The sequence below is a fragment of the Hippocampus bargibanti genome, linkage group LG15 (genome assembly GCF_051943395.1).
Source record: "Hippocampus bargibanti isolate YZ-2025 linkage group LG15, ASM5194339v1, whole genome shotgun sequence".
Taxonomy (NCBI): domain Eukaryota; kingdom Metazoa; phylum Chordata; class Actinopteri; order Syngnathiformes; family Syngnathidae; genus Hippocampus; species Hippocampus bargibanti.
Window position 1 is genome coordinate 8168022 of NC_142748.1, and position 25366 is coordinate 8193387.

General features: G+C 48.3%; 4 protein-coding genes across 10 annotated transcripts; all 4 read left to right on the forward strand.

Annotated features, from left to right (window-relative positions):
- The first annotated feature begins 3039 nt into the window (after nt 1-3039).
- On the forward strand, nt 3040-10127 carry fam171a2b (family with sequence similarity 171 member A2b). Its single transcript, XM_089014748.1, has 8 exons — nt 3040-3267; nt 4108-4335; nt 4456-4548; nt 5417-5575; nt 5686-5859; nt 5934-6047; nt 6120-6246; nt 7164-10127. Exons 1-8 carry the CDS (start codon nt 3183-3185, stop codon nt 8500-8502), a joined length of 2319 nt encoding a protein of 772 aa, XP_088870874.1. The 5' UTR covers nt 3040-3182; the 3' UTR covers nt 8503-10127.
- Nucleotides 10128-10403: 276 nt separating this feature from the next.
- On the forward strand, nt 10404-15716 carry grnb (granulin b). Of its 2 annotated transcripts, XM_089014749.1 has the most exons (13): nt 10404-10507; nt 10709-10783; nt 11027-11170; nt 11544-11654; nt 11728-11878; nt 12414-12535; nt 12596-12701; nt 13305-13396; nt 13478-13690; nt 13759-13992; nt 14551-14778; nt 14851-15069; nt 15436-15716. In XM_089014749.1, the coding sequence occupies exons 2-13, from the start codon at nt 10778-10780 to the stop codon at nt 15553-15555; spliced, it is 1746 nt and encodes a 581-aa protein (XP_088870875.1). In that variant the 5' UTR covers nt 10404-10507; nt 10709-10777; the 3' UTR covers nt 15556-15716. The 2 variants fall into 2 exon arrangements, with proteins under 2 accessions (XP_088870875.1, XP_088870876.1); XM_089014750.1 differs by lacking the exon at nt 11544-11654 and having other exon boundaries at nt 10409-10507.
- Nucleotides 15717-15867: 151 nt separating this feature from the next.
- On the forward strand, nt 15868-22252 carry LOC148887534 (mitogen-activated protein kinase kinase kinase 14-like). 5 transcript variants are annotated; one of them, XM_089014742.1, is made up of 14 exons: nt 15868-16564; nt 17630-17872; nt 18026-18480; nt 18557-18691; nt 18753-18882; nt 18951-19088; nt 19495-19596; nt 19778-19941; nt 20047-20197; nt 20300-20731; nt 20936-21033; nt 21130-21238; nt 21308-21408; nt 21489-22252. In XM_089014742.1, the coding sequence occupies exons 1-14, from the start codon at nt 16399-16401 to the stop codon at nt 21882-21884; spliced, it is 2820 nt and encodes a 939-aa protein (XP_088870868.1). In that variant the 5' UTR covers nt 15868-16398; the 3' UTR covers nt 21885-22252. The 5 variants fall into 5 exon arrangements, with proteins under 5 accessions (XP_088870868.1, XP_088870869.1, XP_088870870.1 ...); XM_089014743.1 differs by having other exon boundaries at nt 21573-22252; XM_089014744.1 differs by having other exon boundaries at nt 17683-17872.
- A 134-nt stretch (nt 22253-22386) lies between these two features.
- Nucleotides 22387-25158, forward strand: LOC148887535 (ADP-ribosylation factor 1). Of its 2 annotated transcripts, none has more exons than XM_089014757.1 (5): nt 22387-22531; nt 23205-23362; nt 23639-23749; nt 23821-23945; nt 24010-25158. In XM_089014757.1, exons 2-5 carry the CDS (start codon nt 23215-23217, stop codon nt 24169-24171), a joined length of 546 nt encoding a protein of 181 aa, XP_088870883.1. In that variant the 5' UTR covers nt 22387-22531; nt 23205-23214; the 3' UTR covers nt 24172-25158. The 2 variants fall into 2 exon arrangements, with proteins under 2 accessions (XP_088870883.1, XP_088870884.1); XM_089014758.1 differs by lacking the exon at nt 22387-22531 and adding an exon at nt 22606-22830.
- Nucleotides 25159-25366: the final 208 nt, after the last annotated feature.

Consider the following 25366-nt stretch of genomic DNA (forward strand, 5'->3'; position numbering starts at 1 on the left):
TTTAATCAAGCTCCCTGCAGCTGGAAAGGGGACAATGCTGAAATCTCCCCCTCCGCCCCCCCATCGCCACCCACGCTTGCCTCCTCTCTCTTATCCCCCTCCCCGCATACCCCCACTTCTAATCGCAAAGACAATTTGTCATCAATCAGACAAGATCGTCCATACACACTCACCGAGGCCTTAAATCCTCCCCTTGTACGTATGTGCGCGTTTATCCTCAATTTACCCAAACTATATATAACCCTGAAGTCGACCATGTCGCGACCAATCATGAAAAAAAAAACAAATAGTTCAATTTGAAGCAGTGTTTTGGAAGCTAACGTGGAAGCTAACATGTTTTCCCTGTGAGGAAAAAAAACCACGGCAACGTGCGCCCGATGCAAACTTCGGCAAAGAGCCAGTGAAGACGCTTTGATGTTTACGACTTTGTACAAAGTAATTGTAGAAAGTACTTTTGTGATTGAGTACTTTTTGAAAAGTAGTTTGGAGGCTTAGCCAAAAAAAAAACTTCAAAGACTTGGTGAGCTCGTCAAGTTTTGACCCAGAAAACGAAGACAGTCACTTAGTCTAATGCTTTGTGTGTGTTGCGGGTGTGTTGTGTGTGTGTGTGTGTGTGTGTGTGTGTGTGTGTGTGTGTGTGTGTGTGTGTGTGTGTGTGTGTGTGTGTGTGTGTGTGTGAGTGCGTGTGCATGTCTGTGTGTTATGAATGTGCATTTGGTTGTGTGCATGCACGTTGGTCCAGGTTTTGCTAGCTCTAGCTTTAGGTGAGAATGTGTGTGTGTGTGTGTGTGTGTGTGTGTGTGTGTCTGTATAGCTAGCTATTTGAGTCAGGAAACATATTAGCTATCTATTGGCTATCTGGCTATCTATTCGCTAGCTAGCTAGCTCTCTATCTTTTTGAGTTATTCTGGGTTGAATGAACGCTGGCGCGTGTGGCTGCCACTGCTCATCCACAGAAAAACGTATCATGTGATTGTACAGTAACCTTGAGAGTTTTGAAAGGTGCTTATAAATGAAATATATTATCATTATTATTATTCTTTTATACCATTCGCAGTGAGGACATTTTTGACAAGTGAGGACATTTTGGTCAGTCCTCACAAGTTTTTTTCATTCTAAAGGCTTCTATAGGGTCTATATAGGCATCTCTCAAAGTTGTTCACCCGCAGAAAAACATACCATGTGACTGTAAAGTGTCCTTGAGAGTTTTGAAAGGCGCTTATAAAAATTGAGGACAAACACCCATGAAGCCCCCCCCCCCCATCTTCATTTTATATTGTTGTTGTTTGTGTGTGTTTGTGTGTTGGATGACGTCCCGCGAACCGTGTTCGCTGCGTTTGGCTAACGACGTCAAAACAACTTGGCGCTACTTGCAGTTGCCATTCTTTTCCAAGACGTAAACAAAGGCTACATTGGGGACTCGTTCACTCATTCCAAAATTGCGAAACACTATTTTTGTTCGTTGACACTTGAGATGAAAATATTAATCAAAGACCCCCTCCAACCACAACACCCCCCCCCCCCCCCCCCGACACCCTTCACAACTATATTTAGATTGTTATATAGTGCCATCATGTGAGGATGAGAAGTTCAGATAATTAATGACGTTTAGCCTCGGGCTGAAACGAAGCAAATAAGCTCGATTTATTTTTGAGTAATTCGCTACGAAAAAGGCTAATTCCTTACAGAGTACACAAACCAAGCATGTTTTGAAGACAGCTAATACCCAGTGGAATGGGTATGGGGGGGGGGGGGGTAAGGGGGGGTTGGCAGTGGATAAATCGATGTCCGGAGATGAGCGCTTAGAAGATGAACTATTGATTTTGCGCCGCAGAGGCGTGAGGAAAACTTGTTAGCGCTCGTACGATTATTTGGAGATTACATTTGTCACAGGCAGATGATAGCCCATCTACCCCCCCCCCCCCACCCCCTCGCGATAAGATCTATCATCGTTTACACACTGTCGGGGGGGGGGGGGGGGGGGGCGTATGAGAAATGAGCAAGTGGTTCCGAAGACAAACACAGGCAACATCCGACTTACGACCGAGTTCCGTTCCGGCCAACCGGTTGTAAGTCAAGATGGTCGTAAGTCAAAATCCATTCAAAATTTTGAATAGAGACTCGGAGGCTAAATGACTCACAACTCCCCCTCTTCGTCGTAAGTATGGGTGGTCGTAAGTCGAGCAGGTCGTAAGTCGGATGTTACCTGTACTTGCAACGGACCATTGATGAGATAAACACTTTCTTCTCATTGATCGCTCATCAATGGCTGCTCATGACATAGACCATATGCCTATTGATCACGTATTGATGCCAATATGACGTCAATATTTTTATGCTCATGTGTGTGTCATATGGTCTGCGTGCAGACAGTGGCGTGCGCCAAGGTTACAATCACAAGTGACGGTCAAACAGCCTTTTAATGACTACTAAAAATAAAAAAAGTAGCCAGCAGGCGCACACACAGACCGACACGAAGCCATCAACGCAGCAACAAACGGAGCATGTTCTTCGCAGGCATGCGTGGCTTTTCTCCGGGTACTCTGGTTTACCCTCATATTCCCAAAGACATGCATGGCAGGTTCATTGTGTGGGTGTGAGCACTACTGTGCTTGCTATGAGATTGGCAGGCAACCGGTTCAGGGTGTCCTTCGTCTATTGCAGCCTCCCTCCCAATTCATTGTGATGGATTGGATAGCTGGAGTTTGTTGAGTGTGACGTCACAACGGGAATTTTCTGTATGTCTCTTCTGCCCTCTGGCGGTAACTCGGTGTCATTACATTAAAATGTCCAATATTTTTATTTATTTGTAATATGTTTATGAAAAGTGTGAGCGCGTGCGTGCGCGTGTTCGTGCGATGACGTGTTTTGTGCGTGTATTTTGTCAACGTGTATTTGTTTTTGTCGTGTTTATGTTTGTTTCGTGGATGTGCGCGTCCACTAACCGGAATTCCAGTGGCGACCAGAAGAGGGCGCCATGTTGTCGACCCTACCCTCACGCTGCCATCCACAAACAAGAGGCGCGTGAGTGCGTGTGTACGTGCGCGCGCACTGCAGCATCACAGCGCGGCCCAGACGAGTAGTCACAGGCTCCAGAACCGAGACCAGGATCCGTATTCGTATCCGGGTGGGACCGAAACGGCAACCACTGAGCTCGTCCGTCATGACATGTAGCTGCGGCGATGGCGGCCGTGCGCGTGTTTCGTGTGCTCTTCTTGGCGTGCGTGTGCGCGCTGCTGGAGGCCAAGTCTGTGCACGAGCATTTTGGTAAGATCTCGCCTCGGGCGCTTCAAGCCATGGGAGTGGTCGCAGGCAACGCGAGGCTTGGGCTTCTCTTTTGTTTATCACTTTCATTTTCAGCTTCAATGACGTCATGCGAGAGAGCTTCGCGTGCACGCGCAGGGACCGTCATGTCTTTGTTTGCTTTTGTGCAAATGTAATCATCTTCATCGTCGTCATTTTTTGTGTGTGGCCATGACGTCACGATGTCGCCCTGCTTGGGTTGTGACGTGCACGGGCATAGATGCACAAAGACCAAAATAGTAAAGAGGCGAAAATGGCGGTGCATGTGTTTCGTGACATCATAACGAGAATACAGTAGTATAACACACACATATCACAAACACACAGTGCATCACACAAATAATACACGCAAAACTTTATTACCAAAATAACCTATGCACTTGCGATACACACAAATACAAATACACACACCCTCAATGAGCTACTAGAATGCTAGCTATGGCAAGCTAACATAATAATAATAATACATTAATTTCTAAGCGCCTTTCAAAACTCTCAAGGTCACTTTATAGTCACAGGATAAGTTTTGCTGTGGGTGAGCAGCGTCAGCCACGCACCAGCGTTCACTCAACCCCAAAGTCACTCAAATAGATAGACAGCTAGCTAGCTAATAGATACAGTAGCTACCTCGACAACTAGATAGCTAATTGATGGCTAGCTAGATAGCTAGACAGCTAATAGATAGCAACTAATAAGGACAATATTACATCTTAAACCTCACATGAAGCTAACAAGCTAATGGGAAAGTATTGAATTTGTTTCCATGCTAACATGATGTCATTTTTCACTATCGTTGCACCATAGAGGTCCAAATCAAAGTCCAGGTTTTCGACAACGGCGACCTGTCCACACTCGCCGACGCCCTGGTGGAGGTCCACGGCAACCAGAGCGTATTGGCAACGTCTCGTGCCGGCGCAGATGGCACGGTGACGGTGGACTTTGGCTACCGTGCCGCTAGCCGGGTGATCATCAGTGCTTCCAAAGCAAACTACGTCACCAACTCGGTGCCGTGGTTCTCGGGCCGTCCGCCCCGTAAGACCGGCTCGATTTTTCACGTTTTGGTAATGCCAGCCCGGCACATGTTTATGCTTTTTTTTTAATTCTTCTCCTCCTTCCTCTTCTTCTATTTTCCTTCTTGTACTCCTTTGTCAGTGTACGCCTCAGTCAGTTTGTACCTTCTGGTTCATCGTCCTGGTACGCTGATTCTGTACGATGACGTCCTCGTCGTTCTGTCCGGCTCACCAGGTAAGAAAAAAAAAAGAAGAAATTAGCATGAATTTTCTTCATCTTTTGAAAATGTAATGAAAAAAAACGTTTCTCGCAATAGAGAAATTCACATTTATTTATTAGCTATCCATTAGCTAGCTGGCTAGCTTTTAGCTGTCTAGCTTACTGGATGTTCACTGGCTCGCTGTTGGCTATCTGGCTATCTATTCGCTATTTATTTGCGATCCATCAGCTAGCTAGCTCGCTTTCTATCTATTTGAGTTACTTCAGGGTTGAGGGACCGCTGGCGCATGTGGCTGCCGCTGCTCACCCATGAGAGTCTTGAAAGGCGCTTAGAAATGAAATGTTTTATTATTATTAATATTGTTATTATTTCACAGCAGCAAAGTGATGAAAGGAAGAGGAAAGGAAGAAGTAGAAAAACAAAATACAGGAGCTGCTGTAAAGGCAGCAACTCCCGCAGCCATCTTGAAGTCAAAACAACAACAAAACTAAATAACAAATAATATGACACAACACATAAGACACAGCCATTCAATCTTAAGAACTTTCAGTACCCTCTTTGTTGTATGAAGCAGTTCTAGATGAAAGAGTAGAGGATCAAAGCCTCCTTTTCACCAGTGGATCAAGGACGTCATGCTGGCATGTGCACCTCTACTACTAGCTAAATGTTGAAAAGCAAACACGAAGCTGTAGCATCCAATGACGAAAAAAGATTGTCTCCTATCTCCTGTCCCACGTAAATCTGCTTCAATTCCAAGCCGCAACATACCACATACTGCCCATTACAGGCGCAAAAAACTCCCCAAAGCTGTCCAACGATGACAATCAAATGGCACCAACATTCCTCCGAATCAAAAACAGTGCTGGCATTGTTATATGGCAGGTGGCGGCGAGTATCCCATGGTGCAATTTCCCCGGAAATCGTTGCAACTGCTGCCCGACTCCAACGGGACGGCCCTGTCGGCCTCGCTGACCGCCGCCAGGACTCAGGACGAGATGGGGGGCTTCCCTTTCTTGCTGGGCCGCGAGACCAACGGCTCAGGTCCGAGAAAGAATCTATTCAAAAGTCCCCTAATCTTTGTCTTCTATTCAAAAACTGTGCTGATCTCAAATGTTAGTCATGTCAATCAACACTGTAAGCTGGTCTTTTAGATGCGGGTTGGACTGACTTGACGCCGCTAGCACTCGTCGCCGTGGAGCTCTTGGACAAAGATGGCGGCCCGGTCCCCGTTTCCGACTCCATCCGCATTTCCGTACCGCTTCCGTCCGACACGCGCAACAGGATGGCTACTAGCGTGCCCACTTGGATGTATCAGCAGCAAACGGGTGAGCGACAAACACAAATTTAGCGCTTTGGGTAAATTCTTTCTGTAAATTGCAAATGTGTTGATGGTGTGCAGGGTTATGGGTGCGCAACGGCACTGGATACATCCAGAAAGAAGGCTCTCACTTTGTGTGGAAGGCCGTCGTCTCTCAAACGGGCTACTGGGTGGCCGCTTTCCCCGCTTCTTCAGGTTAGAAAGACTTTTTGGTGTAGCCAGATCTTCCTTTTCACCAACTAATTGGCGTTTTACTGTTCCTTGTAGGACTGGGGCCGAGCCACCCGGGTCTGAGGGACATCACCACCTACCACACCCTGTTCCTGCTGGTCATTTTGGGCTCTTTGGCTCTACTGGTTCTCATCCTGCTCTGCGTTCTGCTCTACTACTGCAGGTGCGACCCAAAACGTCTGTTTAATTAAAGGACAACCGACACCTCCGGACAAGTTGCGTCCATAATTTCACAATAAAATCACTTCAAATGACTTCTACTGACCGCATTTGACAAAGATTCCACCGCATAAAAGCTACATTTTACGTTTTAAGACACGTGCTTAATATTCAGGAAGTCTTGTTTTCGAGTTGATGACGATGCCTGACGTGACGTCACGTCTGGAACGCCCCTGACCGAGAAAGCGACACACAATGCATTTTGGGTACTTTTTTTCGTCTGAAAACACCGTGTTTATCGCGAATTTAGAAGCAAAACTACATAAATAACGGGATGGTGAATCATTGTGTGTGTCGCAGCCAATTGCGGTAACACAAATAGAGAAGGTGTAAGTTTACACAAATTCCCAGCGGACAAATCAGCCCATTTCCAACGGAGCTTGTGCGCCATCTTGTGCATTTTCTGGGCGCTACATCGGGGTCCATATGCCTCGAATTGATACGGAAGGACTTCTTGAATCGATTGCAAACATTTATGCTTTCCTCTTCAGAACTAGTTGAATCCTATTCATAACTGGATGAGTAACAAGAAATGATCTTGTTCCGAACCTGAACTTTATGAAGGCATTGTTTTGATTCTGGAGCAAGGCAGTTTGTGAAGGAGTATCCTGGTGTGATGTCACGAACAAGGGGACGGGCCTTTTTGAATCTCCCCAGTTTCGTGCTCATTTTGTGGCAGTTTTGGGACACTTGAAGGCATTTTTATTGGTATTTTGCATTTGACTAAAAATATCATCCTGCGTGTTTTGGGTATTTTAGATGCTATAAAATGTTTTTCTGATGTCAGTGAGGAAACAAAAAAATGGCGTCGGTGTTCCTTTAAGCCACCTGAAATCAAAAATGTGTTGCGTTCGCTTGCAGGCGGAAGTGTTTGAAACCTCGCCGGCAGCTCGGGAAGCCTCTCAACTCCAACGGCAACGGCGCCAAACGGGACCAAGGCACGTCCACGTCACGCCTCAACCTAATATGCGGCGGTCATGCCGAGTCGGGTCCGCCCGACGATAAGTCGGATCCGTCGCCTTCCCGCGAGGACCTCCCCAAGCACGTGGCCGCTCACAAGCTGCAACATTCGGCGGGAAAAAGCACTTTGGCTTCTCAGCGCGGCGAATGTTTCGCCATGAAGGCAACCCGAGCCAGCGACGCTAACAACCTGGACGAAGACTACGGTCCAACAGAAGGCGGCAAGTCCGACTATCACCGGCACCGTAGCGCTAACGACAATCGCGGCTACTCGTCCGACCCGCCGTCGCCGCCTCGGTTCCAAGGCTACGTGCCGAACCAGCCCGACAAACCTCCGGAATATTCGGCGACGGCGGCCGACAGCCTGGCCCGCCCCACCTCGCTCAACACCCAACCGGGCCAGATCATCTTCTGCAGCTCCATCGATCAGATGAAGGAGAACATGTACCGTAGCATGGTGCCCACCCTGGTCATCCCGGCCCACTACATGCGCCTGCCCTCGGAGTTCGCCGCCAAGGATGGAAAAGAAGCTAAGGAAGGCAACAAAGATGGCGTCCAGATGGGAGGAACTCAGCAGCGGCAGCAGTGCGGCCCCGCCGGGGAGGAACCAGAGGAACCCGGCTGGACGCCCGACTCATCCGGAGGGGCCGTCACCATCCCGGTGCTCTTCAACGACTCCACCATGGCCCAGATGAACGGAGAACTGCAAGCGCTAACGGAAAAGAAGCTTTCGGAGTTGGGCGTCAAGCAGCACCCGCGGGCCTGGTTCATCTCCTTGGACGGTCGCGCCAACGCCCACGTGCGCCACTCCTACATCGACGCCGGTAACGACTTGAGCGGCGGCGGATTCGGCGGCGTGGCGGGAAGTTCTGCGAGAGATTCCAACCTTGTTCCGCCAATGGAGGTTCACGAGCACAAAAACGGCAGTGGACGCAAGGCGAAAGACGGACGCTGGGAAACGGCACGCAACGGTAAAAGCTACTCCAAACTAGCCTACCCTGACCACGGCGATGGCGGCGGCGAGCTCCGCCCCGTCTCCCCCGAAGAGAATTCCCTGACGCCGCTTCTGGACCAGGGGCCATCAACTCACGCGTCCGCCATTCCCCGCAAAGTTCGCGAGAACCGCCACGACGCCGTGACCAGTCCGGATGACGACACTGAGGACAAAGAGGAAAACCGGAAGAGTCCCTGGCAGAAGATCGAGGACAGACCCCTCATGGTCTTCCATCCCAGGAAGTGAAAGCCCTGAAGATAGCGTTCATGCTAACACAAAAGCCCCTTTTTCGCCGTTTCCTCCTTTCATTCTTCTTCTCCAGCACTCGTCCAACCGTTTTGTCTTACCGGTAATCCTTTTCCATGACTCTTTGGCACAACAAGTACTCGTAGAACGACGAGGACTTTCTTTATCTTTTCACATTTTCGACAGTGGAAAAAAACTTTCCAAAATGGCCGTCACAACAAGCACAAGAATTCAGGTTCCTGATTGGTTGTCCGGTTTTTGCCATTGTGGCAACCAGATCACCCTCCTCCCCCCCGTCACGCTAACCACCCACAGAGGATGAATCAGCCATTTTCCAAGCACTTGTGACTTTTGTGTGGTGAAGAGTGCCTCGTCGTGCCATCTCTTTCCTTGCTAGGCGCCAGCGAGTCAGTCGAGTGTGTTTGATTTGGCAATTTTAATCATTTAACTCATTCACTGCCATTCACCCACAGAAAAACTGATCCTGCGACTGTAAAGTGACCTTGAGAGTTTTGAAAGGCGCTTATAAATCAAATGTATTATTATTCACCAATCTGTTAGCTATATACTAGCTGGCTGGCTAGCTTTCTCTCTACTTAGCTTTCTATTAGTTATAATTATAATAACCTTTCAAAACTCTCACGGTCACTTGCAGTCAGAGGATCAGTTTTTCTGCGGGTGAGCAGCGGCAGCCACACACGCCAGCGTTCAATCAACCCCAAAGTAACTCAAATAGATAGAAAGCTAGCTCGTTTGCTAATAGATACAGTCGCTAATAGATAGCTACCTAGCCAGCTGGACAGCTAATAGATAGCTAGGTAGCTAGCTAGCTTTGGTCCAGCTTCAGCTGTTATTAAAGCGCTATGTATGTATTATATTTGGAATGCCTGCCCTCATTTCAAGCTCATATAACTCCGGGCTCATATAATTTAGGAATTAACTCTTTTTCTGATGAAAGAAGAGAGTCTAAGGTTTCTAACGCTGTGTGGAATGTTTATGTAGTCCTAAAACTCAATTTTCTGATTCTCCTAGAATTTCGGTGACAATGACAAAAACCCTGGCACTGAGGTGGACACATTTTTGCACACGTCTGGCATTGAATGAGTTAATCGGTCACTACAGCCGTTTCCTCCTCCAAGTGCCTTGTTCTCTGGCGTGGAGGTTTCGACTCTCACGGCTCGGACAGTCAAACCTCGGTTTTCGACCATAATCCGTTCAGGTGCGCTCAGTTTGGTCGAACAGCGATTATCAGTTCTAAAAAAAAAAAAAACGAAATGTTTGGTAAAACCGAATTTCTCGAGAACCGAGATTTGACTGTATTTGACTTTCACACGCATGTTTCCATTGCAAAGGTCACAATGTGGACTTCCGGTCGTCAAAGTTTACACAAACGGCTTTTTCTTCTTTAAAATTCAACAACAACATTTTGCTCGTATCCTATTGCTGACATTCAAGTGCTGTTTTGTGTTTGTGTTGATACTTTTGACCAGTCACAATGACCTCTGCACTTGTTTACTTTTACTTGTTGTGGTTGTGAAGATGAAGAGTCTTGCCGGGGGCCTCCATCACGTGACAAGTGTAACCCTTTTGTGTACGAAATAGAAATAAATGTGTTCCCAAACTCACTTGCCAAGTGGACACTTTATTGTCAAAGCACAAAGAGGAATGACAAATAAAGCATGTGCATGATCTATGCACTTTTGATGTCTACATCAGAGAAACACTGCATTTATTTAGAAATATGATCAATCATATGCTCCAAAAAGTAAAGGTATCAATGTATTAAATATGTTAAAGTGGTTGTTTTTTTGCATAATAACGGAAAATAAGTGAAGTTATTCTTTGTCGTGTCTCTTTAAGAAACGAAGAAGACGGGTCACGTGACCCAGAGTGAGTCACGTGACCCTGAGTGTCAGAATAAATATCGAAGAAGCAATTCAAACACAGTCATTCGCCTTCCATTTTTGCCCCTTTCCGCGTCCTGTTGACCTGCTTCGACTCCAATGTGAGCAACGAGCCGATTATTAAGTAATCAATTCATTCAAACGTTCTGTTTGGCTGCTAGCTCTCCCGTTAGCTAGCTAGCTAACTGTTGTTTAACTTGTGCTATTAGCTTCAGCTTGTTCAATGGACGGCGAGTATCGACGTGCACATTGCTCAATATAACAGCATATTTTTGCATTTGTTTGTTTTCTCTTGGGGCTAGTCGACAAGCACACATGAGCGTGAGTGACTGGTCGGATTACTGACGTCATCAGCAACCGCCTTCTGTCACATGATGGTGAGTCGACGGCATATGGCGTCATCAACATACAACGTCACGAGTGGGGGGGGGGGTGAATAAGGTATTCCAGCATGTGAGCACATTTTAATATTCAAGAAATCAATAACATTAACTCGTGCTGATATTGGGAAAAATGTGTATTAGAGCCTGGATTGGCCACTGTGCACACGTATGTAAACATTAGACTATCCACCATTTGCATTTAAGCTATGTGGAGTTGATGTGATTTCTTTGGTTCAGGAGCTGTTGTGGTGGTCCCTCTTGGCGTCCAGTCTGCTCGGGACCGGTCTCTCGCTGGTGTGTCCCGATGGTGGTACCTGTCGGGAGAGAAGCACGTGCTGTAAAGATGTGGCGGGACGCTACGAATGCTGCCAGTTTCCTAGCGTAAGTCCTAACATGCCTCCATTTAACCTGCAGGACACCGCGTAGAGACTCTGTCTCTTTCTGAGAGGAGGTCACTTCCTCCTGATCAGGTGTGGGTGAAAGTGGTGAGAAATGACTGTGACGTCTAGCTGAATGCTAACATATAGAAGGGGAATGCCATGGACAAGCTAGGGAAAGTAGCATAGATGTGAGACTTGAAATAAGCGCTACATTAGCAGCAAAATTTCCAAACTGGGTTGTTGTTCATGATTCCCCAGCAAATTGTGGTACGACATGGAAGGCGTACATAGCTCTGAACTTTGGACTTGCTAGTCCACTGGTAAATAAATAGCCAAAATAGGAATTTGCGCGTGCGTGTGTATGTTTTGAGCAGAGTGTGCGAGCGTTGGCAGTGTTGTGCCCGGACCAGCACTCGGAGTGTCCGGGCGCCACCACGTGCTGCCAACTTCCTGACGGCTCGTGGGGGTGCTGCCCGTTGGCGAAGGTGACGCACCAGCAGTAGCAGCCGCTAGTGCGGTTAGCTGAGCTTGCGGCTAACCTTTGGACACCTTCCGCAGGCGGTGTGCTGCGAAGATAAACGTCACTGTTGTCCAGAGGGAAACACCTGCGATCTCGTCCATTCCAGATGTGTTTCGCCCGGCAGAGACTGGCGAGGTTGGCAGCCTTTGATGAGCAAACTTCCCGCGAGGCCTCGTGAAGCTGCTCCAGGTAGGGCGTGCGGTCTATAAATGCGACTTTTTGGAGGCTGAAAGCGACTGCTCCTGCTAACACTAACCACTCCCATTTGTCCCCTTGCAGCTGTTAGGTTAACATATTACAAGCTAATATTAGCGTTAACAGTTGTCTTTAATCTTTTTAACAATTTTGAACAGAATTAAATATATACCTTATTGTGTTTTAATCTCACAATTGTGGTGTTCGTTGTGAGAGGGATGACCAAAAAGCCAGCAAGTTACTCACAGATAATTAATTTGTTCTAATACAGAATTCTGGGTCTCAGTTCCCTGACACAGAAAATGCCGAGTCAGTGTTTGGTCACTTCCTTTCATCTGCGTTGTCCAGCGTTTGGCCATGTTGTCGTTTCACACTTTCGGTCTGCCAGCCGGCTCCCCTTTAATCTCCTGGCACCTGAAACATATGCCTCCAAGCAAAGCAATATTTATACTGATTAAACGTACTATTTTAATGTTTGTCTTGAGCAATGTTTAATATGGCTAAATAAATGTACTTATTTCCTTCACAGCCTCAACCAAACTAGCCAATGTGTCATCCGTGTCATGTCCCGGCGGGGCGAGCAGCTGCCCCGACACCTCCACCTGCTGCCTTCAGGCTGGCGGAGATTATGGCTGTTGCCCCTACCAAGATGTCCGTGCTTTGGCGTTTGTGAAAGGCAGCCAATGAAAATGACAGTTTTTGTTCTGGCAGGCCGTGTGCTGCGACGACGGCGCCCACTGTTGCCCCAGTAACACCGTCTGCGACCTGCAGCGAGGCATTTGCAGGCCGGCGCACGGGCACGCGTTGCCCGCAGATGGTAAATTCATGATGATGACAATTTAAAAATGGTGATGAAATTGTCAATAATTAACTCATTCACTGCCATTCCCAAATATATTTGGGAATTCAAAAGCATGACGTGGAGCGCCATTCCCAAATTTGTTCGGGTTTTAAGTTTGTTTTTTAGCAAGGGTGTCGATAAAGCACTGGTCAGAAGTTTTTCTGTAGGTGAGCAGTAACTCAAATAGATAGAAAGCTAGTTAGCTGTTAGCGCTTTGTTCCAGCTTCAGCTGTTGTGCTATTTAAATCAATTTGTGTTGTATTGTTTTTTTTTTTTGTACAGCCGCCCCCATTTTAAGCGCAGATAACTCCAGACCCATTTAACTTAGGAATTAACTGTTTCTTTTCCTGATGAAAGAAGAGATTTCTTACGCTGCATTGAATGTTTATGTAGTCCTAAAAGTCAATATTGTGTGGGTCCTGGAATTCGAGTGACAATGACAAAAACCCTGGCACTGGAACGGACACATTTTTGCACATTATCTGGCAGTGAATGAGTTACGATTTATTTTATATCATCATCTCAAAAGCTGTGCTGTTCTCAAATCTTAAGTGATGATTTACTGTGTATGTGTGCTAGTGGATTGCCCCAACAAAAAATGGAGGTGCCCGGACGAGACCACATGTTGCCAAATAAGCTCGCGCGAATATGGCTGCTGCCCAATGCCCAATGTAAGACCTTTTGTGTCAACATTTAATATGTATTTTTTAATACAAAAAATACAGCGGAATTTTCTATGTGTGCTTCTGCAGGCTACCTGCTGCTCGGATAGACTTCACTGTTGTCCTCACGGCACCATCTGCAATTTAGCCGCTTCCACGTGTGACAAACCCGCCCATGACGCCGCCCCCCTTCGCGCCATCTCGCCTCCGAACACAAAATGCGACGAATCAATGGCATGTCCCGGAACGTCCACATGCTGCCGGGATACGGGCGGGGAATGGGCCTGCTGCCCCCTCGAGCAGGTGAAGCCGCCACCAGCTGACCCGCTTTTGTCTCATTGGTTGTAAATATTCTGGACCCGCCCCTCCAGGCCGTATGCTGCGACGACGGCCTCCACTGCTGCCCTCATGGTCAACGCTGCAACCTGGAGGCAAGGACCTGCGACGACGTCTCTAACGTGGCCCCGCCCCTCCCTTGGCTGACCAAGATGGCCGCCATGGCGACGGACGTCAACATGTGCGACGAACACACCAGCTGCCCCAAAGGCGCCAGCTGCTGCTTCATGAAGAGCGCCGGCAAGTGGGGCTGCTGCCCGCTGCCAAAGGTGACCAACATGCCACCAAATGCTAAACGCTAAACATGCTACCAAAATGGAGAAGCTGTGCTCAACACACATGACACCCAATACATGTTACTCATCTAGCTAGCTAGCTATTAGCTATAGAGATATCTAGCTGGCTATCTATTAGCTATATATTGGCTGGCTAGCTAGCTTTCTATCTATTTGAGTTACTTCCGGGTTGAGTGAACGCTGGCGCGTGTGGCTGCTGCTCACCCACAGAAAAACTGATCCTGTGACTGTAAAGTGACCTTGAGAGTTTTGAAAGGCGCTAAGAAATGAAATAATAATAATAATAATAATAATAATACATTTAATTTCTAAGAGCCTTTCAAATCTCTCAAGGTCACTTTCCAGTCACAAGACGAATCAAATAGATAGAAAGCTAGCTAGCGAATAGATAGCTAGTAGCTAGCGAATAGATAGCTAGTAGCTAGCTCATACCTAGAGAACAGATAACTAATAGATAGCTAATAACCAATGAATAGATATGTATTATTATTAATATTATAATACACAGAAACAACACAACGTGTTTTTCAGGCTGTGTGCTGCCAGGACGGGTCCCACTGCTGCCCCGCCGGGCACACCTGCGACGCGCACCGCTCGTCCTGTTCGCGAGGACGCCACGTTGTCCCATGGCTGACCAAAATGCCGGCCATCACGCAGTTTGTCGCCGACGTCAAATGCGACAACAAGAGCAGCTGCGCGGCCGGCACCACATGCTGCAAGTTGCCCACCGGCGAGTGGGGCTGCTGCCCGCTCGTCAAGGTAGCTTTTCTTGTGAAATTCCAAAGACGGAAGACCGCCCATGTGACATGCGACGGGGTTTTGCGCCCGTAGGCCGTGTGCTGCCCGGATCGCGAGCACTGCTGCCCGCAAGGCTACTCGTGCAACATGCAAACGGGAACGTGCGAGAAGCCGTCGGCGGCGCCGGATTCCCCCGCCGTCCCGGTGGAGACGATGGTTCCTTGCGACGTGGCGGCGGGCTTCGCTTGCTCCGAGCGAGAGACATGCTGTCGGAGCTCCGCCTCCCAGTGGGCCTGCTGTCCTTCACCCCAGGTAAGTCATAACTGATAATCCACTGCGGTTGCGTCACAACATACATGGCGCCATTCCGAGCGTGTCATAATAATACTACATTTCATTTATAAGTGCCTTTCAAAACTCTTAAGGTCACTTTACAGTCACAGGATACAGTCGCTAATAGATAGCTAGTTAGCTGAACGATAGCTAGTTCGATAGCTAGCTAGACAGCTAATAGATAGCAAATACAACGTTATGTTGCTAGCTAGCTAATAGATACAGTAATAATATAATACATTTCCTTTATAAGCACCTTTCAAAACTCTCAAGGTCACTTTACAGTCACAGGATACAGTCGCTAATAGATAGCGACCTAGCCTAACAGCATATTTCCCTCCGCAGGCGGTTTGCTGTGCAGACATGAAGCACTGTTGCCCCACCCACTACTCGTGCCACCCGAGCGGCGGCTGCGTCCGGACGTCCCCAACGTGGGCCGCCTCGTCGCGCGACCCGGACATCTGATGCGTACAGTGCACGCGCAAGCCCACCTACTCAATGAGAAGTCTGCTTGATTTGATCACATGGTCACTGCTGGCCAATCAGCCACTGCTCGCCACCTAAGCACATAAACGGAAGTTTTTTGAATGAACTACATAATCAATAAAATAAAACTTGTCAAGGAAGGTAAGCCTCAACATATTATGCACCCCCCCTACAATTTCAGAGAGTTTTATGGTGTTTATTTTTTTATGCTGTTGATTTTATCTTAACTCATTCACTGCCAGATGTGCAAAAATATGTCTACTTCAATGCCAGGGTTATTGTCATTGTCACTTCAATTCCCGAATCAATTTGTGAATGGCAGTGAGTTTCTATCTATTTAGCTATCTATTAGCTATATAGATATCTGGGTGGCTGGCTATCTAGCTAGCTATCTGTTGGCTATTTACTGGCTAGCTTACTATATATTTACTTTCCGGGTTGAGAACGCTGGCGCATGTGGCTGCCGCTCACCCACAGAAAAACTTATCCTGTGACTGTAAAGTGACCTTGAAAGTTTTGAAAGGCGTTTACAAATGAATATATTATTATTATTAATGTAAATTAGCTTGAACAAAGTCCCAAGAAGTGGAGGGACTGTGAACAGCTGAGTCGAGCGACAAATTTCTGACGTTTGAGATCTTCATTGGTCCCTTCCTACCCCCCCCCCCCCCATCAAAACCCACCCGTGCCCTTTACATGTTGCCAGGGAGAAAATAAACACCAACACACACACACACACACATTTCTATCAGTGTCACTGGGGGCAACCGGAATGTTATCCCGGGGTTAGCTTGTTGAACATGTCAAAAGTTGTTTGGGCCAATGAAGTGTTTGGGGGGCGTGGAGGTGTTGGTGTGCAGGAAGCTACGAGATGACACTCGACCCACAAAGAATAATCCGGACGCTCGGGAAGGGCCAGCACCCCAAAACATATCCGCCAGACCAACCAGGGGAATACACAACAACCCCACTGGCAGGATCGACGCGGGTAAGTAGCGAAAACAGTAAATGAGCTAGCAAAGCTAATGTTGTCATCACGCTTGTTATTGTTGTGGTGACATAAACGCGGTATTGTTTGTTATATTTCCAATATACTTCCTTATCATAATCCTTTGGTCTTGCATGTCCCCGACTTGAACTTGCACTGGTCGCTCATAACTTTTCACACCAAATCATCTTTTTCCATTGAAATGAATGAAAACGCCATCGATGTGTTCCGCGCTCCCTCCAAGGACACACCAAAATGGTTTAAAATGTAGAAAATAGCCTTCTATTCCCCTTTTATAAAAGACTTTAACAGCATTTATACCTCAAAACACTCAAATGATTTTTCCTTTCAATCTGAGGACATGTAATAACAAAATTTGTGTTACATAGCGGCAAAACAAAACATGACTGTGCTGAATGTATCGTCCTTCCTTGTTGCTGATAAACGCTGGCTAATTTGCTGTCAGTGTCAACACGTCGACTGGACGAAGACAAAACCAGACAGCTGCACCCTGGCGCAGTGGCGCCAAAACCTTTGACGCTATTTTTAGCCAATGTTGTTCCGGATTTTGATGTCACTCTGATAGAGAGTGACATAGAGAAGTTATCATATTTAAAAGTTTTATGCTGTTATATGCTTAGTCAACATGTGTGACTCGAATACACAATTGTAGCACAGACAACTTGGGGTCAATCTGAGGTCAACAGACACAGCAATTTAAACTATCATCTTCATCTCGGAGATCTGGCCTTGGACAGAATTTAGGACTTGGGAAACTCTTTATCACCGAAGCAATTTACGACTTGAAACTCCTTCACGGGAAGAGCTCATTAGCCAGGTTACAAATTTATCAGTTCATGGAAGAGACAATGTTTTAATGTTTACAGCTGTTTGCACTTAGAACGCGTGGTATTCTGATCAAGAAAACTATGTTTTACTAATGTATCGCTTAAATTTCCATTTACTCTCAATAAATAGCTTGGCAGAGGGCTGCAGAATTCAGCCGTCTGTCATGAAAGACTACTTCCCCTCCCGGCAGTAAAGACAAATCTTTCTGGGTTCCAGTCTTTGTCCACGGTGTCCGATCGAACATCTCTGACACTCTCCTCTTTGACAAGAAGTCAAGGTTGGGTCGGATGCTGGACCCCAGCCGAGGGTCCGACCACGTGGGGCAGCGGTGGGTCGGCGCCCGCCCCCTCGGCCGGCGGGCCATGCTGCTGGGAACCGCCGAGCTTCTGGACGACACCGGACAACCGCCGGTACCTTCCGGGGAACCTTTCCGTCTGTCCGTGGTGGCGCAGGCTGAGAGTGAGACAACCGTACGCACACAATGGCGACCCATCGTGTCCCTTTGTCCGTCCAACACCCTGCACGTGTCATCCGTTCTGCTCCCCATCGCTCCATCCAGTCTGCCCAGTGCCGGTCGCTTTCCGAAAACCGTGTTGACTCCTGCGTTGACAGGTGAAGACTTGCAGGAGTTCAGCCCTACGCACGTCCAGCGTTGCGATTCACGCCTTGGCCTTGTCCACGAAGGAGCCGACGTTACAAGTTTCCCAGCTCAAGACGCCTACTGCTCCCGTTCGCCAGATGAAGTGATGATGTCACCCTGTGATGTCATCACTCCACCTCTTCAGTTTAAGGACTGGAATCACGATGGAGACGGCGGCACACCGCAAAGCACACATCAACTGACCGACAACTGCCAGTCTCACAGACGTAGGAATGAAAGCGATTGGTCGCCCCAGCGAGCGTCTACTGCTTTTAGCTCCTTGCTAGCTCAGAAAAAGTGCGGCACCGCTACTATGCCACCAGCTGAAGTCGTGTCACTTTGCCCTTCTTTCCCATACGACGGTACGCACCACCTCCTGGACTGGAATACGAGAGCCCACGGCAATGGCGGCTTCCTGTTGCATCGGGTCAGGACAAACACACACAAATGTTACACACAAACACAAGAGCGTTGAGCACTTGTTTTGCATTTGCGCTGTGTAGAAGCTGCGACCAATCGCGGGTCGTTACCGAGAGGGCCACGAGTACGACGTCTTGCGTCACATCCACAGCGGCGCATTCGGAGACGTTGTGTGTGTCCGCGACTCCGCAACGCGCTTCACGTGCGCCGCGAAGAAGGTCAGCTGTTTGTGTGTGTATATGTGTGTGTGTACAAGTAATGTGTGTGCCCGTCATTCAGGTTCCTGTGAGTCACTTCCGCGAAGAGGAAGTGAGGTCATGGAGCCTGGCGACCTCCTCGCGGGTGGTGCGCCTCTTTGGTGCAGTGAGGGAGGGTCCCAACATGATACTTTTCATGGACTTGAAGCCAGGTAACCTTTAACCCCCGTCCTCCTTCGCCGCCGCCGCCTCAAACTAATGTGTAACTTTCACTGCACAGCCGGCCTGGCTCAGCTGGTGGGGGCGAACAGTGGCGGCGAGGGCCTGCCCCGAGACCTCTCCCTGCACTACCTGCATCAAACTCTGGGGGCACTGCAGCACCTCCACAGCAGGAACGTGCTGCATCTGGATGTCAAAGGTCGCAAGGCTCCCTCAACATCGTCAGCTCATCACAACATCTTAACCTCTGTTTGTGTGTGTGTGTGTGTGTAAATCCCTCGCACACCTCGTCACCACTATGTAGCAAAAACGGGTATTAGTGTGTGTGTGTGTGTGTGTATGTGTGTGTAGATCCTTCACCCACCTTTTCCCCACCATGTAGCAAAAACATGTATTTGTCTATGTGTGTAAACCCTTCTCACACATTGTCCCCACCATGTAGCAAAAACGTGTGTGTGTGTGTGTGTGTGTGTGTGTGTGTGTGTGTGTGTGTGTGTGTGTGTGTGTGTGTGTGTGTGTGTGTGTGTGTGTGTGTGTGTGTGTGTGTGTGTGTGTGTGTGTGTGTGTGTGTGTGTGTGTGTGTGTGTGTGTGTGTGTTGATGCAGTGGACAATGTGCTGCTGTCAGCTGACCTCACCAAATGCTTCCTGTGTGATTTCGGACTTTCTCGTGTGCTGGATGAGAGCGGGTGGAGGACCATAGACATAGGTAAAAACACCCACATGCACAAAAAAAATCATACAAATTATGGATTACATGACTGGGTCGACCCTGGATTGGTCGCCAACCAATTGCACTGTACAAATAAGCAACCTTTCCCTCTCTCCGTTCATATATTTACAAAATGTCATCTCCAAATTCAGCTAGAATTTCAATTTTGGTTGTGTAGGAGCATCTTTCCCAGGCACGGAAAGCCACATGTCCCCCGAGGTGGCCCGTGGGGACCGTCCGAGTAGCAAGGCGGACGTTTGGAGTAGCTGCTGCATGTTGCTGCACATGCTCAACGGGCGACACCCGTGGATACGACGTTATGCGCAACCGCTCTGTCTGCACGTACGACGTCGACCTTGACGCACAAATTCGCACTGAAAACAAGCAGCGTTATATTAGCGATAGGAAAAAAACTAGCTCAAGTTGGTACTATCTTTCGTTTATCAGATCGTCACGCAGCCGGCGCCACTGTGGGAGGTACCGTCCGGCTGCGACCCCTCCATTCTCAAAATCTTCCGTTCTGGACTACGCAAGGATCCCAAAAAACGAGCCACAGCGACGCAACTTCGGGGGAATACCGCAGTCGCCCTCACAGCCGGTACGTTGCCCCCTGTTTATAAACGTTCCCAAGTTAGCGCTCAAGCTAACCCTTGACCACATGACTACATGTTTCCTGTGTGACCACTTGTTGGCTGCGCAGTGGGCGGAGTCAGCGCCGCTTCGCTAGAAATGGCTCGTAACAAGCTGAAGACATCCCAAACCGCATCCGGCGACTTTTACCCCGCCATGCGCTGGGTGAGCCCCTGGCGGACGGCGGCGGCCCACGAGGACAATTCAGAGGACGACGATTCGCTGGCTCTGGAGCTGGATGACCATCCCGCGTCTCTGCGGGATGAGACCACCTGGGACTCGAACTCGGAATCAAACTCGGATTCCGATTCGGACATTTACGTGGGGGAAGAGGACGGCGACTACGAGGGCGACTGTGAGGATGGAGACGATGAGGAAGAGGACGATGAGGAGGAGGCGTCCACACGATACCTCCGAGCTCTGTTGGATGTTTTCCCGGTTTTGCGGAGGGGTCGGTTTGCAGGGGAAGGGGACTCGGACGCCAAGGTGCAACATCTCCCAGGTGTTCAATCGGTTCAAAACACACACACGTGACTCATTGTATGCTCACTAGTGATGGGAATTCCGGCTCTTTTCAGAGAGCCGGTTCTTTTGGCTCAGCTCACTTCACCTCAGAGATCCGGCTCTAAGAACCGGCTCGTTCGCGAATGACACATCATCACTAGTGCTCACACACGACTGAAAAGGTTCCTTATTTGCTGGCTAGGTGCGACCCTCAGCCGTGTTGGCATGCTGACCCCATCCCCTGAGCCTCGAGATGACCCCCCTTCTTGCTTCAGCAGCTCATCACAAGTCTCTCCAAAGGTAGCTGGAAAAGGTGGTGGGCAGGGTGCGGAGGGTATCCATTTGATTGTGGATAATTCACACAAACACACACCCCTCCCTGCCCCATTTATCAAGAACTCTGAGTGCTCATCGGACGACCTGAGCTCCGGGATCTTCTCCTCCAGTGGGGGTCACGCGGAGAGTTCAGCCTGGGCACGGGGGCTTCCCACCCGCCACTTTGAAGGTAATGCCGCGAGAACGGTACCCGGCAATCACAGCGGATAGCGGCTAGTGTGTCACGTTTTGTCATCAGGCGTGGACATTTGGATTGAAGATGCCCGGGGTCGGCGCGTCAGAATTCGGGAAGGGCGGCGGGTCCGAGTGGGACATGTGGCCATCGGAATCAGCGAGCAGGTGATGGCCACATTCACTTCCTGATGATGTTTTCATCCCCTTGCACGGGTGTTCAGTGTACTGACAACGCGATGTGGAAGGTGGCATCACTTCCTGTTGTGCAACCAGTTGTCAACAAGTGCCTTTACCTTGGAGACGCTGGACGGGAATTCGATCTGCTTCAGGCAGGAGATCCAGGAGTCTTGTCTGTGGCTACGCTGCGTGGACGCGCCCGATTTATGCCCACGATGGACGTGGCGAGTTCGAGATGGCAAAATGGAAGTCCGCCAATGACCCAGGCTTGTCGGAAGAACCCTGATGTTCCACTCCGAAGCGGCTTCAGAGCAGCTACACCAATTCAATATGCAAATGTCATACAGGGTATTAGTAAAGGCACATCACATATTAAAATACTGTTTAACCATTATAAATTAAATGTGTCAAAACAATTCAAGTGTTTTACATTGCAAATTATTTTTGTGTGTCCGTCAGAGTGACTCAAGTATGTTTGGACTTTAGGGATCAAATTAAAACAAGGGAATGTTAGTGAACGAAGATGATGATAATGGCTGGTTAAACAGCAATTTTTAAAAAATAATTGCAATAATAATTAGGGGATGACACCCCCAAAATATGCCTTTTTATTTGTTAAAAGAATGGTTCAAGTCAGTCAACGGAACCGGAAATACGTGTCGTCCATTTTGCCCAATTGCGGAAGTTGCTTGGGTATCACCCCTCTTCATAGTAAACAATTATTTGACTTTTGGACCCTGTACATTTGAGAGTTCATAATTTTCACTTCTCTTGAAGTACAAGAAATTGAAAGACTTTCAGTGGTCAAATTAATGAGTGTGGGTTGTTTTTTTTCTGCTGCCACGCCAAACGAAAGTGTGAAGAATGGTATTTTTTTGTGGGGTGTATACTTCCGCGACATTTTGTGCTAAGTCTTTACGTTGATCGTGCGAACAGGCCGCAATTGGTCAACAGCGTGGAGAAGGCGGGACAACCATCAGGCCAGCGCATTGCTATTGGTTGCCATCTGATAGTAGGACGTGCCGAAGCACCGGCGTCTCGTCGCTTGCGCAGGACGCCATTTTGGACTAACGGCCATATAACGGGAGAGAACCAAAAGCTCGTCAAAAAGGTAAACTCGCACCCGAAGCCGACGACGGCTTCCCGACACTAATCCGCTACGGGACGACGGGTCGAAGCGTCTGAACGCAGCGTTTTAACCGTCGAGGCATGAGCGCGAGCTGACGTTCGTCTCCCCTGTACTGTGACGCGGCATTTAGCGGCTAAGCTAGGCCAGACATTCGCCTAACGGACCGATTGGGAAAGGCTCCCCTCTGAAGTTGGACCCCCTCCAATAATTTATCTTAATCTTATGTGAAATATTACAGCGGACGCATCAATCGCCATTAAATAGAGTAGCTCTGTTTCGAGGTGATTTTCTATCTGTGTTTATACATATGTGTGTGAGAGATGACGCCCGGACAGCTAATGCTAACAAGCTAACGTATCCGCCCAAAGCGAAGATAACTGTATCGGCACTAGCTCCCCAACAACTACTTCTTTTCAAAATCCGACCCAAAAACACGCATCACCCGCAGTGGTGTCAGAAATCCTTTAATATTCCCACAGTGGGAAAAATTGCAATATCGACATCCGTGTCAATCGAGGACTTGGACGAGTCGACAGCATCATGGATGTGTTGTACAGTGTGACGTGCAGAACCAAGCAATCGCCCCCCCCAAATGAATGAAGATTGTAACATGCCATAGATCAATGTACTGATCTGATTATTTTCCTCCTGGCAGTGTCGTCACGATGGGGAACATCTTTGCTAGCCTCTTTAAGGGCCTCTTTGGCAAGAAGGAAATGAGGATCCTAATGGTAGGCCTGGATGCTGCGGGGAAGACTACCATCCTTTACAAGCTCAAACTCGGAGAAATTGTCACCACCATTCCCACCATCGGTACGTATCCCTGTCGAGAAAGTTGCGCTTCTGTTTTGTTCTGAGAAAATGGATTACTGAAAAACTCTTGAACTCTAAACAGGGATTGTTGAACTTTGTGTGAGTCTGTAGCGTACCACCGTACAGCTTAGCTTGCACATTGTGACTGCAAATGTTTTCAACAGATTCCATTTGCGAAGTCGCCATGCTGGAAAATGGTCGTCCTGTCAACCTTGCTAGCGCGTGTGCATGAATTGTCACATGATCGGCATCCAAATGTCGTTCTCTTGCCTTCAGGTTTCAACGTGGAGACAGTCGAATACAAGAACATCAGTTTCACCGTGTGGGATGTGGGCGGCCAGGACAAAATCCGCCCGCTGTGGCGCCACTACTTCCAAAATACCCAAGGTCAGCTAGCTAGCCGCCGGTGTTCCCGCTTCAACGCATGTTGACGTACGTGTTTGTGTCCGTGTGCGCAGGGCTGATTTTCGTGGTCGACAGCAACGACCGAGAGCGCGTCAACGAAGCACGCGAGGAGCTAGCAAGAATGCTGTCCGAGGACGAGCTCCGAGAAGCCGTTCTGCTGGTTTTTGCTAACAAACAGGTCTGTGCGCCGTTTTCTGACCTCATTCGGCTGACTGACTAACATTCACACTCCGCCCCCGCAGGACCTGCCCAACGCTATGAACGCCGCCGAGATCACAGACAAGCTGGGCCTGCACTCGCTGCGCCAGCGCAACTGGTACATCCAGGCCACGTGCGCCACCAGCGGCGACGGCCTCTACGAAGGCCTCGACTGGCTTTCCAACCAGCTCAAGAACCAGAAATGAGCGCTCCTTTTCTTGTTTCTTTGTTCTCTTTCCGCACACCGCGCCCCCCCAACCCCTCGTTCCATCTGACCCCCGCCCCCACCTGCAAAACCCACTTGTTACGGGGTCCGCTGCGGGCTGGGATGGGAGTTACAATGGCGTCCTTTCACGCCACGATCTCCCTCTCAATCTGCACCCCCCCAGAGGAAGCATGGTTTTCTACCCCCCCTCCCCTCTACCCCTTCACTTTATTAAACGCCTGATTGCTAGATGTCATTTCATTCCTGTAAGAAGCATTTAACCTGTATCAGGTCAGAGTTCACAAGCCCCCCCCCCCTCCTCTGTACTGTCTGTCACTCATGAAAATCATGCTGTCTCTGGAATTCGGACCCTTGGCCCCGCCCACCCCAGCACAAGGCGCGTTTGTGGGATGAGTCCACAAGACTGTGTGACGAGCAACATTTCAAACCAACTTTTTTTTTTCTTTTTCTTCTTGTCGTTCTTCTCGTTCTTCCTGTCACGCGAATTCTACTTGTACTTTTGACTGCGCAACCAACCAAAAGCATCCATTTTGACTCCCAACAAACACAAAAAGGAAAGGAAAAAATAAATGTCCATCAGTCGCCGTTTGGTGCGGATGAAGGATTTTGCCAGCCAACGTGACGGCTGCTCCGGACGGGTGCGGAGTCGGCGGGTGCGCTCACGCTGTCCCTCCAAACCGCTCCGACGATTGTAAATGTTGAAACTGTTTTGTGTGGGCCTTTCTCAACACAGGAAATGAAAATGAAAAACCTGATTTGATCCAAGGAAAAAGAAAAAGAAACGCGCCTTGACGTCGTCAATGCACCGCTAATTCAATTCGAACGGTTTGTGTACCCAACTGGGCCGCCAGGCGGCGCCAAAGAAACGTCGACAAGATTGGAAACGTTTATTTTGGGCCACATTTCCGCGTTTTACATTTTTCTTTTGGATCAGTTTTCATCAGAATAAATGTTTATTTGTACAACACTCAGCTTTGTTATTCCCCTTAAGTTGAAAACTTTATTTGTGTCTTTTTAATGACGTTATTGAATGAATATTTTCACTTTTCATTTAAATGCTCACAAGTGAGTTTTGTTTGATTCTAACAATTTAATTAAAGTTCATTATAATAAAAAAATATTTGCAACAAAGTCATTAGTTGACCGAAATTACTTTTCCTTGTAAATAGGCACCA

Excerpts from the sequence above, each read along its gene's own strand:
- grnb (XM_089014749.1), top strand. Across the intron at positions 11,879-12,413 it reads GCCTCGTGAAGCTGCTCCAG|CCTCAACCAAACTAGCCAAT; the intron begins GTAGGGCGTGCG and ends TTTCCTTCACAG. Across the intron at positions 12,536-12,595 it reads GCTGTTGCCCCTACCAAGAT|GCCGTGTGCTGCGACGACGG; the intron begins GTCCGTGCTTTG and ends TTGTTCTGGCAG.
- LOC148887534 (XM_089014742.1), top strand. The coding sequence starts at position 16,399 with ATGAAGTGTTTGGGGGGCGTGGAGGTGTTGGTGTGCAGGAAGCTACGA. Across the intron at positions 18,692-18,752 it reads TCACGTGCGCCGCGAAGAAG|GTTCCTGTGAGTCACTTCCG; the intron begins GTCAGCTGTTTG and ends CCCGTCATTCAG. Across the intron at positions 19,597-19,777 it reads GTGGAGGACCATAGACATAG|GAGCATCTTTCCCAGGCACG; the intron begins GTAAAAACACCC and ends TTGGTTGTGTAG.
- fam171a2b (XM_089014748.1), top strand. The coding sequence starts at position 3,183 with ATGGCGGCCGTGCGCGTGTTTCGTGTGCTCTTCTTGGCGTGCGTGTGC. Across the intron at positions 5,860-5,933 it reads GATGTATCAGCAGCAAACGG|GGTTATGGGTGCGCAACGGC; the intron begins GTGAGCGACAAA and ends GATGGTGTGCAG. Across the intron at positions 6,247-7,163 it reads GTTCTGCTCTACTACTGCAG|GCGGAAGTGTTTGAAACCTC; the intron begins GTGCGACCCAAA and ends GTTCGCTTGCAG.
- LOC148887535 (XM_089014757.1), top strand. The coding sequence starts at position 23,215 with ATGGGGAACATCTTTGCTAGCCTCTTTAAGGGCCTCTTTGGCAAGAAG. Across the intron at positions 23,363-23,638 it reads CACCACCATTCCCACCATCG|GTTTCAACGTGGAGACAGTC; the intron begins GTACGTATCCCT and ends TCTTGCCTTCAG. Across the intron at positions 23,946-24,009 it reads TGGTTTTTGCTAACAAACAG|GACCTGCCCAACGCTATGAA; the intron begins GTCTGTGCGCCG and ends CCGCCCCCGCAG.